Genomic DNA, 18,898 nt, shown 5'->3' on the forward strand with positions numbered 1-18,898 from the left:
TTGTAACAAGAACACTCTCACAGATGACTGTTCTAATAAAGGAACTTCTTTTTTTGCTATTTGGTTTATGTCGCACCGACACAGATAGGTTTTATGGCGATGATGGGACAGAAAGGCCTAGGAATGGGAAGGAAGCGGCTGTGGCCTTAATTGACGTACAGCCTAGGCATTTGCCTGGTGTGAAAGTGGGAAACCACGGAAAATCATCTTCAGGGCTGCCGACAGTGGGGTTCGAACCCACTATCTCCCGGATGCGAGCTCACAGCTTCGCATTCCTAACCACATGGCTAACTCACCGGTAAAAAACTATTTAAACAAGTCAATACAGGATCAAATAATACACCTATTATGATTAAGTTTATCAACAGGCGACTATTATCAACGAGCTTATGTTAAGATGGAACTGAAGAAAAATGGGCAAGCTAATTAACACAAACTTTAGATAATAGTAGGCATTATATGTTTAGGGAGGATTAGCTAAAATTTGGGACATTTGCCCATCCTTCGTTAACAGCTACACTGATATATGGTGACCACATCTGTGCAAATGTTGCTTTCCCCTGGTATTGTTCATGGAAACCACAGAAGTCATAAATCAGAGTGGCAACAACAGTCAGAAAGAGACAGTGCATTCTGACAGCTCTGTTTGAAGATGGAACAAATTTAATCAACTGTTCAAACTTTAAAAAGACCTCCATTATGTCTGGGGTTAGATTTCATTTTTGACAGATTTTATGATTGTATTGTTGGGCAGGTTTTCAGTACTTTTCTCAGGGCTTGCAGACAGAAATCAAACTTGCTCCTAGTATTTTAAAGTGGTCGTATACCTTACTCGAGTCTGAGAGACTGCAATATGCTTGGTAGCTTTCTCGTGTCTCATGACTTCAGATATTGTTACTTCTGTGGTTGGTCGTGGTTCACTTTTGAGTCCTTGCACTTTTACTCATTTAGACATACCGTTGCTACAGTTTCTATTGGTGCACTGAAAATCTTCTGACACAATCAGGTATTTTATGTTCTCGTGACCTCAGCAGATGCTGCACAAAGCCATGGGAAGTCTTGAGATATTAGTGTATTGGCCTGAATATACGATGGGGACTTTTATGTTTTTACGTTATAATGTGCTTACAAAAATTGCAGTTGTTTTCTGTGCACAGCGTAATATTTGAAAAGTTTTCATCGTTTCCTATCTGTCCTGGCATGTGCCGTGAATGTCTCAAACACACTTCACAGCCGAGCTCAAAGTCACAAACGAACTGAAATTTCTTGAGTTTTCATGTTTTTCTTTTTTTTCCAATTTGTGGATTGTTATTTAATATAATGCGTTCGAGAACGTCTGAGAATTGATACTTGTATCCAGAACTATGTTCTTGAGTGCAGCGTAACCTTTAAAAGTCTAGTAGGCCTAATCATAATTTATGTGGTATGCGGGTATACCGGTTATCAAATAACAAGGGAAGATAACAAAAAATAAAAAAGAGAGAGAAAGGCTTTTACCATCCTGTTGGGCACTTTTGTATTGGAAGTGGTTTATTTTCTTAGATTAGAGAAGTAACAAATTACTTGTGATTGTGGGCTTGGTGTTATTTAGTAGCTTGGCTGATCAAACTTGCTGACCTGAAAGCAGTTTTCAGGGGAGAGTAATGAAGCTTCCCTGGTAAAACTTTAATTTCAAGTATTGAAATTTTTAACTCATGTAATTTATGTAGGAGTTTTTGTAAGATCATAATTATCCATATTTCATTATTGTGATGCTGAGCCAAGTATTTTATGGTTTTAATTCTTTTGTGAAAAGTACTTAGAGTATAAGTCAAAATGTTCCCATTTCTTGATTATGGTAGCTTTGAGTTAATCTTTTTGTCTTTTATAATCCTAGGGGTACAAGTCAATGTTGTGTACAATTATAGAACTATATTACGGTACAGTATAACAAGCAGCTTCTGATGACGAATGGCTCTCATGTAAAATCAACTTTTTTGACTTATACTCGTAGTACTTTTCACAAAATAATTCCTTCTCAGACAATATACATTCTCAACAAGGTTTCACTGTATTTATTTTAACCTGAAACTCCTGGTTGATTCTGTTCAAAAGGAATTAATTGTCAGCTAGTATTCCGATGTTCAGCTTGTTTTCTCTTTCTGTTTCTTCTTGATTGTAACAAGTTATGATGAAGTTGTGCATTTCTAAACTTTTGTTAATTTCATAATAAATACAGATAATTGTCATTATTATTGCCCTATTCTAATATTTTCTATCACCAAAGTCATTGTCTTGCCTATCTCATAAACTGTTAACTAAGGTCTGTTGGGTTAAACTGATGTGGAGCTCAAGAGTCATTACAATCATGCACATTATACTTTGTCTCCCCTGTGTATTGACTTGAGAATAGACTCTTAGTTTATGAACTGTGGATCTCAGAATGTCAAATTTAGATTCTCACTTTACTTGGTCTTGAATTACTGACAGTATGATATTCTTTTCAGCTAATTTGTTAGTATTTCCTTGTATCTATTTATCAGGTAAATAAATATTATTTAGTAGGAAATTGTGGTGTTTGATTTTCTGTTCTGAAGGCACACATACAGGTTTTTTCTTCGTAAAGGTATTACATCAAAACTTGTCATTATTGATTTGATATCTCTCTGTCCCGAGTATCATCATCATCATCTCCTCTTAACTTCTATAGCTTAGTACTAGGAGAACAATGACTTACTGTTTTCATTCTTCCCCTGAATGGTGAGGTTGGCCTCCTAGATGGTGACGCTCTCTCTCAGGCCAGGAGATTTGTTTTGGAGAAGGAAATGTGTGGAGAACATGAGAGGGTTGGCGGCCGTGGCCTATACTAGGAACTGTACCGGCATTCGCCTTATTGCAGGAGAGTGGAAAACCACATAAAACCATTCTCAGGAGAGCCAGCGGTGGGTACCAGCTCCTCCCCGTCTCCTGAGTAAGGTGTAGAACCTCTGTTTGGTTAGAGTGCAGAGCTGTTGGACCACGGACCAGTCGTGGCCACTCTGGATCCACTGACCGGATGGACTATACATAAATGAAAGACAAGGGTCCAAAATTTTCAGCTGCATCCATCGTCAGTGGGGGATGGAATAATACAGGCGGTGATCATTGTTGTGAGATAAAGGGAGGGGGAGAAGGAACACCAGCTGATGTCCAGCTTTGGCAAGCGGGCGAACATCCAGTAACCAACCACTTCCCTTGTCTTGGCTATCTCCCCCTCCCTTTATTTCACTTTTCAAAACCTATCACCACAGTTCTCCATTAGTGAAGGCTGCAGCTCACATGCTTACACAGTATGTCATTGCCGTCGATCTGTTTCCTTCGCAGGGGGCGATAAGCTGACCAGACGTTCAGTTTCATTACCATGGGTCTAAATGATTAGTTACAGTTAGTTAATATTGAATGAATTTCGAAACTAATATAGATCTTACCTTTCATGGAAGCAGCTGTTGAAAATGATATCACCAAATGTTGCCTCAGAGTAAAAAATTCTGAAACCACTTGTACCTGCACCTCTGAAATTTCACGTACTCGTCTGATTCCGTTCTCCAAGGCTTCAAGAGTACGTGAAGAAAACTCACAGACACTTAAATTGGAAGGAGGAAGGGGGATAAATCTACGGGTAATTATTCGCTTGTCGAACACATGTTCTCATGCATGCACTGACTGATGAGCTGTATGGGAGTGACATTTTCCTGCTGGAAGTAGCTTTCCTCCCTTAACTGAACATTTCAAAATATAGTGCAGTATGTTCTGATTTAACTGTGTCATAAAAGAAAATAGGTCCAAATATTTCTGTGTGCAGTATTGAACTTTCTGATTGTGAAGAAGAGTTTTGTGTACTACATGAGGATTGCCTTGTATTCCGAGAATTCACAGACCCAATTACATGGAAATAAGCCTCACCCGTTACAATTAAAAGAGAAGGATTGGCAATACCACGACGGAGAGATGCAGCATTCAGCGACAGGAAATTTTTGTGAGCACCTGCAACACTCCACCAATCAGTGTGAAGATTTCCTTGGGCTGATATCCCCTCTTGCTTGAATATCTGCAAACTTCTCATGTGTTAATACCCTCTTCTGTGGTTGTCTCTGTTTATTTAAAACATACCTCGTTTCTTGTCATTTCCTGAATAACTTGGTTATATATTGTCTCAAATATATTGTAGCATGACGGACATGATATAGGAATTTGTGAATGATTCTGTCATGTGATATCTTCTTTAGGAGAAATGTTTTGGCTAGAAATGTCCCTTTTTCCCCCTTACTGATGGTTAACACAAACAGTGTTGAGCGACAAGTGTAGGAATGCAACACTAACAACAAAACTAGCTTACCACTAACCAGGCAACACCAGCTAAAGTGCTGCCTCTCTCTCTTCTTAGCTTTCGTACCCATAATGTAGTAATTAATTCAGTTTGAATGAATAAAATTGTTGATATGATTTTTGCTTTCTCTGGGAATGGATCATCTTATTATTATTATTATTATTATTATTATTATTATTATTATTATTATTATTATTATTATTATTATTATTATTATTATTATTATTATTATTATTTTCTTCATGGGGCCTCTAAATATTAGTTCCTAATTAGCGTCAACCTCTAAGATCTTTTGCTACCATGTTTTTCCTTCATTCCCACCTAGATATACCTGCTCCGTTTACAAAACTGCAGGTTGTTCTTATTGGGTCTTCTTGGACTTTTTCTCTCTCTTCACCTGGTAGTCCTAGCGTGGAGAGTCTGATTCTACCCAACGCCTCACATTTGAAAAGTATGTTTTCAGTTGATTCCTCTGCTTCATTGCATTTCCTGCATATGTTGTCTCTTATTACTCCAATTCTCTGAAGGTGTTTTTTCAGATGGCAGTGTCCTGTCCTCAGTCCTACTACCCATCTTATATTTTCTCCGCTGAGTTTCAACAGTTCTTTAGTATGCTTCTTGTTTGGTACTTTTATCAGTTCCTTTTCAAGTCTGCATTCTGGAGTATTTTTTCAGTTTTCCATTTGTTTCTTTTGTACCCATTTTCCTATGTAGTATCGGGCTTCTCCATAGGAAATCCTGCATACAGGTTCTGGGCCTACAAAATGTCTTTCTGCCCCTTTCCTGGCCAGTTTATCTGCCTTTTCATTTCCTTCTATACCTGCATGCCCTGGTATCCATATTATTTTGACAGTGTTGTACTTTGAGAGCTTCAGGAGAAGTGAGTGGCAATACTGGATAATTCTGCCTTAAGGGTGCTTGGCTGTCTGTAAAAATGAAAATGTTCTTATTCCTATAGTTCATTTTCAGATTTTCTTCAAGACATGTTGTGATAGCTATCAGTTCTGCTTGAAAGACTGTAGTGTGTCTGCCCAGGATCATCTGGACTGATCTCTCAGGTCTTACCCCGTTAATCCCTCCTCCTGTGCTATCCCCAGTCTTTGAGCCATCAGTCCACCACACTATATCTTCTTTTTCAGTATTCCATTTGTTGATATCCCAGTCTTCCTTTTTTTATTATCTGGGTCTCAAACGGTTTTTCAAAGTTGTACTTTGGTATCATATGATCAGAAGGCATGTGTAGAACTTCCTCTGTTATTACTCTGTTAATTTTACAGTGTCCTAGATTGGGTCTTTGTGCGTTCCAGCACTCTGATTGTGCCAGTGTAAATAAACTCATTCTAGCCTGTTCTTTTATGAAATTGCATAGTGATGGGAGGTCTAGTAAAGTATTCAAGACTTCTGTCGGCATAGTTCTCATAGCCCCGATTATGGCTATGCATGCCATTCTCTGTAGGCTATCCAATCTACTGCCAACTTTTCCTTGACTTACTTTCTGCCATCAGAAGATTGCAGCATAGGCCATCAACGGTTTAATGGTCATTGTGTATATCCACATTACCATCGATGGTCTTAGGCCCCATGTCTTCCCAACGGCTCTTTTGCATGCATACAGCAAGTTCTTGGCCCGGGTTATGTTCCTTTCTGAATGTGGATTCCAGGTTAGACTTTTATCTAGCACTACACCTAGATGCAGTGCCTGTTCTTCCATATGTATATCTTGCCCAAGGAGCTTCAGTGATCTCTTTCCTTCTAATTTTCTCCTTCTGTAAAAGGGACCAAAGTTATCTTGTTCGGGTTGACTGATAGTTGTTCTTCCCAACACCAGTTCTCCACAAGGTTGAGTGTTCTTTGCATGAGGTCCTGGGTAACACTCATCACCTTACCTCGTACCACAATCACTAGGTCATCTGCGTATCCTTGTGTATAGAAACCCTGTTCGTTGAGCATAGCTATGATTTTGTTCACCACAAGGTTCCACAGCAGAGGCGAAAGAACTCCTCCCCAAACACAATCTCGGATGGCCCTAACCATCTGCATTTCTTCAAACAGGTTTGCTTTTATCTTCTTTCCATCTAACATGGATTTAATGTATTTGATGATGGTTTTACTCACCTTGCTCTTTTCCAGTGCTTTGATCAGAGAGTGGTAGGTTGTATTGCTGAAGGCTCCTCCTATATCTAGATGTGCTGCCAGTGCAATTTCTTTATATTCTAGGCTTTCCTCCAGTTTACAAACCAACTGGTGGAGTGCTACTTCAGTGGATCTGCCAGGTCTATATGCAAACTGATTTTCATCTAACGTTGAGTTCAGTTGCACCGTTCTTCTGATATATTTATTGAGAATTTTCTCCATTGCTTTCTGCATGAAGGAGGTTAAACATAATGGTCTGTATGCTTTGGGTTGGGCCCAGATTGCCCTTTCAGGTTTAGGTATGAATAGTGCTTTAGCTTCAGGCCATGATTTCGGCACGTACCCTAAAGCTAGACTAGCTCTGAAGAGGTCCGTTAGGGCATTGACGAGTATCTCCCATCCTTCCTGGGGCCTATTCCACAAAAGTATGGTCTTGTACATTACAAGTTACTAGTGTGGGATCTTGTAATGTATGGAGTTGTACATTTCTGTTCCACAAAAGATTGTAAGTCTCTTGTATATTACTAGTGAATTGTTACAAGTTTTACAAGTGACGACATATCAATAAACACACCACGTCATAGCATGAATCAGCTGTTTATCTTCGTATTCCATTCGTTGAATTAGGTTATGCTTGCTGCATTTATCGTAATATCGTATTTTAAGGTAACTTATGCAGCAAAGATTCAAAGAAATAATATTCCTGTGAATTTCTTAATGCTACGACGTTATTTTTCAGTTTATTTCTTTGATGATACGAAATTACTCCTGTTCTTCCATGATCCTCGCATATGTTCCACGATAGTCTGACATACCTTGGTCTGTCATTAGGAATCAGTTGCCGCTAATAACGATATTCGGCCGTCAAACTTAATTGTTACGAAATTGCAAACTCTGCATGAATTGTTAAAATGATGTCAAGAAAAACGAAGTTATTCATTTTGAAGGAAATAGAAAAAAGGAAAGATATTCGTTTCAGTGCATTCAGCGAGATTCTGAAAAAACAAGACAAAATAAATGGTTGGATGGAAATATTTGACTTGGGAAAAGCTCATGGAGCTTTTGAGGGGAAAAGTTGGGCGTATGTAAGAGGTATTCTGCTCATTAATGATTCCAAGGATGTCCTTCTTGGAACATGTTTGTTCAGTATTTTCAGGCCAACGAACAATTTGAGGAAATTTTACATCATTTATTGCAGCTACCACAGAATGTATTGACCTACAGACCGAAGATTTTTTAGTAACTGTTGTTTAGCAGAGAGAGATTTATTTCTGTTCGTAGGATGTTTTAACCTATGCCCAATATCTATCAAAAGTTCTTCCACTTGTATTGTGCTTAACCTAAAATGTTCATTGTATTGAAATACATTGTTAAACTGTAAGTTTATTCTTTCCCTGTACAGGGGGTAGTTTTCATTTTCATCACCATCACTATCACTACTGCTAGATCACATATTTATCAAAATGTGTCTGAAGCATATTTAAATAGCACTAGTACATTTACGTATTAATGTCCTTTCACTGGTAGAGAATACTTCTCAATTCACTAGTAAGTTACAAGTACTAGTACTTTCGTGGAACACACCCTTAAAAATTCACTGGTAATTTGTAAGTATGGAGTAGTAAAGTACAACTGTAGAAAATTCTTTTGTGGAACAGAAAATCTGGTATTTGTACTAGTTACTAGAGAATTTATTTGTAATGTACAAGACCATACTTTTGTGGAATAGGCCCCTGTAGGAGTATCGGAAGTATCTCATCTGGCCCCGAAGCCTTTGCAGGGTGAAGTGTCGATTTCCCATTTTACGTGGTTGTGTTTTATTATTCTGTTGGCACTGTTCCAGTCTGCTGTTCGAGCTCCGGTCTCTGTTCCAACCGTTTCTTCTTCTGTCATCTCCTCAGCCTCAGAAAAGTGACACGCCATTAGCATCTCCAGCGTGTCTTTCTCCGCCTGAGTAAACATGCCATCTGGTTTCTCCAGTGTCCCCACCTGATTTATACGGGTTGCTTTAAGAACCTTCTGGAGCCTTGCTGTTTCAGTGTGTGATTCCACTTTCTCACAGAACAGCCTCCAAGATTTTCTTTCTGCTTTCCATATCTCTAGGTTATACTCAGTGAGTTTCCTATGATATACGTCCCACATACCATTTCTTGATGATATTCTATACAATATCCTAACCTCTTTTTTTCATTTTTGCTAGTTTGTTGTTCCACCACCTTACTTTTTTGGTGTTTTTCTTTTCTTTGAAAGGACAGTTTTCATGGAATGAGTCTATAAAGGCCTCTTCTAATAGTTCCACTGCCTCATCCAATTCTTTCTGTCTTCTCACGTTAGTTGGAATTTTTTTGTACAGCCTTCCCTAGAACTTCTCTGTATCTATCCCAGTTAGTTCTTTTTAGGTCTCTGTACATCTCAATCCCACATGGTTTCGCATCTATTGCAAATTGGATGTGCTGGTAGTCTGCCAATGATGGTTCCTCCAGCACCTTCCAGTCTTTAATAAAGTTTTCAATATTTGTAGTGCTTAGTGTAATGTCTATTACCACCCTACAATTTTTATTTATAAATGTAGACATGTTTCCTAGATTTAGTATCGTCAACTCAGTTCCAATAATAAGCTCTAGTAAAGACTCACCTCTTGCATTGCAGTTCGTGCTGCCCCATGCCATGTGGTGTGAATTTGTATCTGCTCCAAGGACTAGGTGTTCGCCTTTCCTCTTTGCGTTGCAAATTAGGTTCTCAACTTCTTCTGATGGGGGCAGATTAGTTGAGTCATATGGGAGGTATGCAGAGCCTATGGTTATTTCTCTAGGACCTTCCCAATTTCCAAGTTTTATCTTGGCCGCCACTAAGTCCTTTGAACAATGTTCCTGCAACATAAGGCATTTTAGTTTTCTGCTCACAAGAAAACATGTTCTAGGCTTATTCGATGTAGTATCATACATTAGCTTACCTCCAGATTCTACCAGTCCTGCTACTCTGCCCTTAACTACCCATGGCTCTTGTATAAGAGCCACATCGATAGCGTCGGACTTGAACTTCCTGACAAAATTGGCCACAGCTCACTTTTTATGTTGTAGGTTGGCCTGTAGAACTTTCAGTACCATCCTTGCCAACGCTGGGTTTTGTTTTTCCCTTAATTACTTGAAATTTGATCTGCCCAAGTCCAAGCTTGGCCTTAAGACCTCTCTTCTTGAGCTCTTCAAAATCTCTTTCATTAAGAGCCAAAACAATTGTCCTTCCTGTGTCATCAGTAGTTGTTGCATTCAGCACTCTCCACTCTTTCATCGGAAGTTTGGTGTCATGCTAATGTATCCTAACAAGCACATCATCAACCTTCATCTTGTCAAATGGAGGAGGAAACTTGGTGATGACCTTTGTAGTATTCAGCACCTTTTTGGCTTCTGCCGCCTCCAAATTCTCCCCTTTCCAAAGGTTGCAGTTGGCCACTGTCTGTTACAGCCAGCTTTTAATTTCTGGATTTGCACAGATCAGTACCATTGCTCCACTTTCCAGCCTTGGACACTCGAAGAAGCCTGGAAGGCATCCGTCCAACAGGGGTTTCATTTGCGCTATCAGAACAGATGAAAGTTCCTTCACGTCTTCCTCCTTCAGTTTCCCGCCTGGAAAGGTTTTAGGTATTATGGCTACCTTGATTGAAGTTAGTCTTTCCAGAAAGGACATGACCATCTCTTCTTTCTGTTTCTTGGCAGGCGGTTTTGTAGCCGAACTTGACAGCGTACTATCCCCCGACCTTGGCCTTTTGGGCGTAGTCGGAGGGATAGCCTCTTGCCGATCCCTGTTCCTTGGCTTCTTCTCCGTTCAAGTTCCAGCCGCTATTTTGGCTTCCTTCCTCGCTCTCTTCCTTTCCTTGTAATGTGCACTGTTGTGAGGTGGTCTATTGATATGTAATCTGTTGATTTTCGATGCAGAAATCTTCAGTTCTATCTCTACAGACATTCCTGGTTTGCTTGTGGTAGCAGTCTGCTCTACTGGAGCTTCTGTTGCCATTTCTTGTTTTGAATCGATGACAGCCTGTCCAATTGGGACTTCTGTCTCCATATTTTCATCTTGGGCTTGCTCCTGGATCTGCTCTGCTGGAGCTTCCATGGCTTCCCTTGATGTAGAAGTTTTTGAAATTGGTTCTTTATAACCATCCACATTTCAATCAATCATAGGGTTTTTGCCACTTCTAGGGTCCTGAGCGTCATTCTCACCATCCATGGTGAGACATACAGCCAGACATTGTCCTCTCGCGACTCAGGCTCTCCGTAGCAGAGACCACGCCCCTCAGTCCTCCATCCAGCGGTCCGCCCCTGGCTCGAATCTAGCCAGGTTTGTTCCGCCTTCAGTAGGCCTACTCAAGTGGTTTCCACTTGGCATTATCATGACTGAGTTCACAGCCATGACTTTCCCACTAGGTTGGGATTGCCCCTTTCCCAACCCGCGGCTCGTCTAAGCTACGTAGAGCAAAGTGATGTGTTGGTTCCAGCACCCTGCTGTGAGCCTTCACTTCAATCACCAGCACCAGTTCACCTGAAACACCGTATCACCCATGTGGAGGAACCATGGATGCCTCTCTAGCATGTGTGGGCGAGGCCTCCACTTCCAAGCCTTGACTTGGGCTAGTAACAACCTGGGAACTGATATTGTTATTCACATGAATTGAATCAGTGCTGAGGATGAATTTGAAATGTTAAATTCAAGTTATATCATCCATATTAAGAAATGTACAATCCTAATTCTATTTTGAAATTAATTTCAAGTTTTCAGTATTCTATAGACATATGACGTGTTCTTTGTACTGTCTCAGGTCTCCCAGATGTTAGCAAGTTTACTTCTGTTTACACTGCTTTAAGAATTTGTTCTGCCCAGTCCTTGATGTTGTGTAGCTTCCTCCATCCACAGGGAGTGAGTGACCGAGACATAGTTCACAGTACCCTTTGCCTGTCCTAAGACCCAGGCACTTTCAACTGGCATTGCCCCCACATACTTCAGCCTTTCCTGTTTGACCTTGCTTGGTCAGCTCTTGTTCTCTTCCTATCCCAATGGTGGAGCATAAGCTTTGCAAGGCCTAGGGAGTCTCTTCATAGCCCTTCCCTTTCTCTTGCTGATATCTTCATTTTTTGAAGGGTCAGGCCTCTTCCTTTTTTCCTCTAATTGGTGTTAATAGAGGATGGTTGCCCAGTTGTACTTCCTCTAAAAAAATAATCACAACCACAACACACCCTGTATGACCGTGTCTCTGCTCCATAAAAACACTAACCACGCAGTGAAGTCAAGGAGTGACCTCATTGTAGAGAATGTCTACCTGGATCAGTCTAATGGTCCTGGCCAGATACTTAAACTTGTTCGTATAGAGAGATATTTTCCTATTGGTGGTGAGGCTTAATAGTTGTGGAAACTTTGTTCATAATGTTCAGTATTGTCATCTTCATATCTTAATCCCAATTTCTGTTCAGCCTAATGCTTCCTTGAACTCCCTATTAGAACAAAGGGACTCCTGTCTGGATGTCAGTTCTCCAAGTCAAACATCTGTCTTTTGTGTCAAATACAGGTTCAGTTGAAGAACAGTATTGGGAATTTTGTGTCTTATCCAAACTTGTACGTGAGTGACCTCGTCATTGCAGCAGGATGGCCAGTTCCTTTCCAACCGTCCTAGTGCTGACCACATCCAATATTGCTTAGCGGCTTTGGAGATTTCACGGGATCTTGTGTTTCAGCATCATCATTCCATTGACAACATGTGTAATGGATTTCTAAAATTAAATATCAGTATTGTGTTATTAAAAGAAATTGATACAGATTTCTGTATTAGCTGTGATCATGATATCAACAGTCCCAGCTAAAACATTTGCCTCTCAAGATTTCTATATTTAGTAAAATACATATTTCTGTTGCTTATGTCCTAAGAGTATATCATTGGTTATATTTTTGTACTCGTATTCATGCTGACATTTTGCTGAAAAATAGAAATATAAACTTCATTTTAAACTTTCGGTGTTCAGTCTGCCAGCCTCTGTAAATTAACTCTGCATCTCCACAATCCTCTGTTTTGTAGTCTCTTTTCTGAACCTGACCATCATTCCCTTGCTGTCCTCCTACTTCTCTTACTCTCCACCATTTGTCTCACTAGACTTCACCATCATTCTGAGCGTCATTCTGTCTCGCACTTCCAGCTTTTAATGTGCATTGTGAGAGAAGTGTAGTTGATAATGAGAGGAACGCAGTGCTGTTTTCTGAGGGTGAAAATGAACTGATGGTGTGTACAGGCAGGCTGCACTTTGTGGAGAGCCGCAGCGGGAAGCTTCAGCTGGTTCACGACGGTCATATCTACCACCTCAACATGCAGCAGGGTCCGACCAAGTACTGGCGCTGCATCGAGTACGTTACCGTGGGCTGCCGGGGTCGCTGCATCACTACTGGCGACCGGCTGACCGCATGCCCTAGAGTTCACACCCACGATCGCCAGTACGAGAAGATCCGTGAAAAAGTAAAATGCGCTCTGATGAGAAAGGAATTTGTGCGTAGAAGTCAGACTGAAATGACATCAGCTCCTCTTGGGCACATAATTCCTTAAATGAGTTCACAGAGGAAACATCTTCAAATGAATAAATATTGTCTGTTTGTGTTATCCATTGTCGAGTGAAACCTATATTAAAGAATCACTGACATTTCCATGATAAATTGACCTTTTTTAGGAGAAACACACACATTCTGTTAGTGAAAAATACTTTCTTTTCATTTTTAAATCAAGTTGATCTGTGTTTTATCACTTTGAATTTCTGTACCAGCTTTCTTCCTGATAAGCCTTCCAGAAATCCCTTTGACTCGATCCTCCTTTAAGACATGGCAACAGGTGATCCTGGAATGTGCTAAGTGGTTTGTTCATTTCAAGATGATAAAAGTGGGCAGTACACTTTCCTGTTTAGCTTGTTAGGGAACTTGTGGCTACAGACTATATAGATATCGTATCCAGTATATAACTCTGAAATTCTTACTGTATAAATATGAATTCATATCTAGGAAATAACTGGAGAGAGGGTTAGTCTTAAGAGGAGAGGTTGTTTAATAGGAGTCGACTTTTTGACAAGTTTCACTGTAGTTATATTACAGCCAGACAGAAAACAACAGAACTTTGATATTGTGAATAAGATGTGAGATCTTATGAGTTAGTGATACTCTTGGTTCAGTGATTCAGGAGATCATTGAATACTATATTGTGGTACTTAAAGTGATTGTTATTAGAGACTAAACAGCATGCCACTGCTACATGCAAGATTCAGTTGAAATGTTTGTTCTGTTTATTGCTACTTAGACATCGATTATGAAATATCTAATTATGTTACCTTAAAATTCAAACCGATGTCCGACTTACAAAAGAGATAGAATGAGTTTAATTAGGGAAAAAAACTATATGTGTCCATAAAATGCATAACGTTACATTGCAAAGGTAGTGTTAAGTTAAGTCAAAGTTTTATGGTTATACTTTTGATAGGATTCAACTTTTAAAACAAGAGAGTGTCTATGGTTCAGGTGGCCTCTCATTGCTGGATTCTGCAGCTCAAATCCCAGTTGTTCAGTGTGAGATTTATGCTGGACAAAGCAGGTTCGGGACAGGTTTTTCTCTGGGTACTCCTGTTTTCCCTGCCATGGTTCATTCCAGCAACACTGACCAGTATCATTTCATTTCATCTGTGAGTCATTAATCATTGCCCCAGAGGAGTGTGATAGGCTTCGGCAGCCAGCGCAGTTCCTATCCTCGCTGCTAGATGGGGACTTCATTTGTTCCATTCCTGACCCAGTCAAATGACTGAAAACAGGCTGTGGAATTTTTTTTTTTTTTTTCAGCTGAAAAATACTTTGATACCCTGAAGACTTAAACAGGAGATGTTGTCAATTCTGGACAGAGGTGGGGCAGGTTATCATTTTACTGTTCAAATTCTGTCATACATAGAGAGATAAGAACAACAGTGTATAAAAATTAAGAGATTGCGTGTCTCTTTCCCACACCGACTTGTTCTGTAGTCTCTGTATGTATGACATGATTTCACACTGGTCTATTACTGACCTCTTCCTATTCCTTGTCCTTTATTGCCTGTATTCACTTCCATTTTCCTTTCTTGTTACCATACACTTCTCAAATCAAGACCAAAGATCTGTAATGAGTGTTGAAGCTGATGAAGCTCACAAGGGCTGAAACTAAGAAGAACTCGTATTTCAAGACAGCAGTGTATAAAGAAGTAGATGTTGTCCGTATCCTCTGCATTTGACACCAGTATTTACAGGGATGGGTTAGGTTCACCGCAAACTGTGTTTCCTGCTCTCCGAAGAATTTGGATCCTTGTTAGAAGTTCAAATATATTCTCAACTCATACATAATTTTCAAGCTGATGTTTTTGCAAGAAGGTAAAGTGTGAAACTTCTTGTGATGACAGGAGGGAAATAATGCCCTGTTGATTTCACTTCATAATATTTAAAATAATTTCCAGATTTTGAATTTTGTTGAGTTACCATTTTAAGTTTCACATTATTTTACTGTACATTATTTGAACCATATACATAACTGAGTTAGAAAGTAGTAGAATGAATTTAAAAACCAAGTAGCTTTACACACGTACTTCGCTAAAATCCACCCTGAAGAACCTTACGAGGCTACTCATTCTTAATTCTGGTGATAACTCTCAACCTGGAAATTATTTCCATCAAAATTATAAATATCCAAATTTGGATTCGGACAGTGTGATTCCTGCTGCAGCTGCTGAAATAAGCAATCAAACACTGAGTAACCCATATCCACAGCAATAATGATCATATATCACGGGCCCATCCCAATTTCTAAAGGGCCAATATCGCTCAAAGATGCAGTTCAGAAAGAGCTGGTACTGTGAATGTGGCTAAAACTGTTCAAAACCCTCCCGTTCAGGTTACTGTGAGTGATGAAATAAAGAACTAGAAAACAAATTTCAATCATTAATGGGTCAACATAATGATGTGCACAGTTTTGACAGGCTAATAATTGAATTTATCCCATTTTTACTCGAAGCTACACCACATTGCAAAGGCCCTAACCATCTGACCGTTAAATATTACAGGGCTAGGAAGGCATGACTGCCAAATAATAAATGGTCAGATGATTATCTGAAGAAAAATCCACAATGTCACGATAAAAGATTAAGAGAGAATAGAAAGAATAAATATTGATATGCAACGCTTTTATTACTACACATGGGAGAAAGTAGTCCAGAATATAATGGGCCTCTGCGAGATTAAAAGATGGAACGTAGGAAATGAAGATGTTTTTGAATTCTCTTAAAAGTCAGCGGGCATAAAAAATCCCCATTGCTTGGTGTTCTGTTAACCACAAGGTTGATGATGAACAATATTGTTAATAACACAGAAGTTTACCAGGCTAGGAAAGGAATGAATATTGACAGTGTTTCTGGGTCTGACCAAGTTTTATTGAAAGTTGTTAAGAAACTAAAATATGCCGGAGTCATTAGTTTTATTGCTAATATAATCCTAGCTTGGGGATATGTATTACAAATATGCAGGAAAGGACGCACCAATTTGAGACACCAATGTATTAGGGAACTGGCCCCCCATTGCAATATTTTCAGTACTGAGAACGATCATAGAGAGGACACTTAAAAGAAAGCTTCAGCCGTACATAGATTAATCAGAACAGCAAAGAGGTTTTGTTTCATTCATTAACTCTTCACTCGTAAACACCTGCCTGCCAGATACAATTTATGTTTTGCTGTTTTTATTATAAACTAGTGTGTATCATCTGTACTATTTAGTGTATATTAGTAACAGTTACACAAATCTACTAAGAACCAGAATGTATTTGGTATTTATTGTGCATTGAGAGTCCTGCAGACTGTACCTCCCCTGGACTTTCTCCTTTTCATTTACAAATAGCTAAAAATACAGCTTGAATAAATATTTCCTAGCAGTTTTCACGGACTGGAATGTACAATATATTTACTGCTTGTGTGTGCTTTTAGAGGGGCTGCCTGGCCGAGGCTGTAAAGGCGTGCTCGGTTCGCCCGGAAGGACGTGGGTTCGAATCCCCGTCAGGAAATCGTAAAATTTAAGAAACAAGATTTCCACTTCCGGAGGTGCATATGGCCCTGAGGTTCACTCAGCCTACAACAAAAATGAGTAGCAGGTTAATTCCTGGGGGCAAAGGCGGTTGGGCGTAGAGCTAACCACTCTACCCCATCACGTGCCGCGGTTAACAATGGTGGAAGCCTTTACCTTCCACTCCTCCAAGGGCCTTCATGGCCTGTACAGAGGTGTCTTTGTCTTTGTGTGCTTTTAGAAGTATCACTACAATGTACAGAATGTTTCTCATGACAGAAAATCTGTAGTGCTGTGTTTACCAACCTTTAAAATACTATAGTACAGTAGCCATCACTGCAGAAATAAGTTAAGAGCATAGAGATTTAATTTTACAATATTCAGGATCATTATTTTATAATAATTGTTACACTAAAATCCCGTTCACAATCACTAGCCAGTGGAAACTTGTCACTGAGGTCAAGCACTTCAAGACAGGTGTTGCAGCACCTCAAAACACATTTTAACATGTAACTTTGTTTCCAAAATGTTGGGTATTTCTTCTCATGGTGTTCTGCAGTCTGTCTAATTTTAGTTGATTTTCCATCCTTTTTTCACCATTACTGATTATTTTCCATGGACTGCTGAATGACCTAGCGTATGACCAGTTGGAAATGCTGCTGTATTGGAATAGTTCATGACGTTAGGTCACTGCAGTAATATTAGCTCATCATAACATATCTATGGGATGTTTTGAGAAGATGTACTAACTTCAAGCAAGGACCGATAGTGAATCTGTTGGTAATTGGTTTATTTGCATTTTATAGATGCCTGTACTCTGTAGGCCAATAATAAATCTTTAAGTCTAAAATTATTCAGGTACCAAACAAGTGTTTTGATCTACCATTCAATATTCCAGGGTGTTATGATTAAATTGTGAAATATGTATAATTTATTTAAAAACTGTTTAATAATTAAAATATCAAATGTCATTCTCTCCTGCCAAAGACTTATATGAAGGCTATCCAGAAACGAAGGCTATACAGAAGCTAAGTTCCAGTGGGCTGTAAGATAAATCATGAATTTATTTCCAAATCATTAAACAAGGTGAGTCTCACCTCTAAGGCAAAACACAAAAAGATGATGATGATGATGATGATAGTAATAATATTAAGAATACTGTGATTGAATTAAATTGAAGTTTGCAGATAATTGAGGTATTCTACAGACACTACAGATACTGCAACAGAACAAATCAAACTTTTGAAAGAGAGAGCAGAAAAAGTAGGGCTGATATGGGTGCAGTGATGTAGTTAAAGAATAATATCATTACTATTACTGACTACGCTAATAGATGGTGTTAGGGGTATACGTGCAGATATTTTGCTAGTCAGTAAAGAAAAGTACATCTCAAAACACATGCTATGTACGTTTTACCTTGTCCTATTAGTTTTCCTATAAACAAGCCAGGACCTAATGTGTTTTGAATTGCCATAGTAGGAAACGCCGGTTATGTCATCGGGTCACAGTACCAGAGTATAGGGGTTTTGGTGTGCTCTTCCCCTAGTTGCACGTACGAGACGAGTCTTGCTGTAGCTGTAAACGGGTCTAGCTTTCATAATAATAATGTTATTGGTTTTTACGTCCCACTACCGGTTTTCGGAGACATCGAGATGCCAGAATGTTGTCCCATATGACTTCTTCTACATGCTACTAAATCTACCGATGTGAGGGTGACATATTTGAGTTCCTTCAAATATCACCAGACTGAGCCGGATCGAACCTGTGAAGTTGCGATCAGAATGCTAGCACTCTACCATCCAGCTAATCAACCTGGAATTAGAGCATCTGTTTCACCCTATTTAGGACATTATACACCCGGTGAGATCTATACTTATACACGTTGATAATTGTTTTCTAGGCGGAGCATTAATTACGAGTAGTCAATTCTTCTTCTTATTATTAATACATATGACTTCAGTCCATTATTCGTTCCAAAATGTATTCTTATTTTAATTTTAAATACACTATGTTTTAATCTCAAGACAAATGTTAACTCTGCGTATACAATCAGATGAAGAAATGAACTGACGCAGCTGTTATGCAAGCAATCCGAGTCACTCAGTCGTGGTGCGTGAACAAGTGAATGCGGCACTGGATGTAGGCTCCACACTACCTGCCCCACTGTCATTGCTGGCAAGTTGTTGTTGACCGAGCTCGATAACTGCAATTGCTTAAGTGCGGCCAGTATCCAGTATTTGGGAGATAATGGTTTTGAACCCCACTGTCGGCAGCCCTGAAGATGGTTTTGCGTGGTTTCCCATTTTCACATCAGCCAAATGCTGGAGCTGTACC

The 18,898-nt window shown here is 39.4% G+C and overlaps 1 protein-coding gene across 3 annotated transcripts in view; it reads left to right on the forward strand.

Annotated features, from left to right (window-relative positions):
• Positions 1 to 18,898, forward strand: part of LOC136879195 (modifier of mdg4) — a 617,535-nt gene that overhangs the window by 540,991 nt on the left and 57,646 nt on the right. Inside the window, exon 7 of one of the 3 annotated variants that reach the window (XM_067152971.2) lies at positions 12,751 to 13,096. The exons of 1 other annotated variant lie outside the window; for it this stretch is intronic. In XM_067152971.2, the coding sequence (XP_067009072.2) occupies positions 12,751 to 13,058 (308 nt within the window). In that variant the 3' untranslated portion in view covers positions 13,059 to 13,096. Of the gene's footprint in view, positions 1 to 12,750; positions 13,097 to 18,898 lie in introns of those variants that run through there. One more of the 3 variants, XM_067152979.2, reaches the window with a different exon arrangement.

Source organism: Anabrus simplex, chromosome 8, assembly GCF_040414725.1.
Source record: "Anabrus simplex isolate iqAnaSimp1 chromosome 8, ASM4041472v1, whole genome shotgun sequence".
NCBI lineage: Eukaryota > Metazoa > Arthropoda > Insecta > Orthoptera > Tettigoniidae > Anabrus > Anabrus simplex.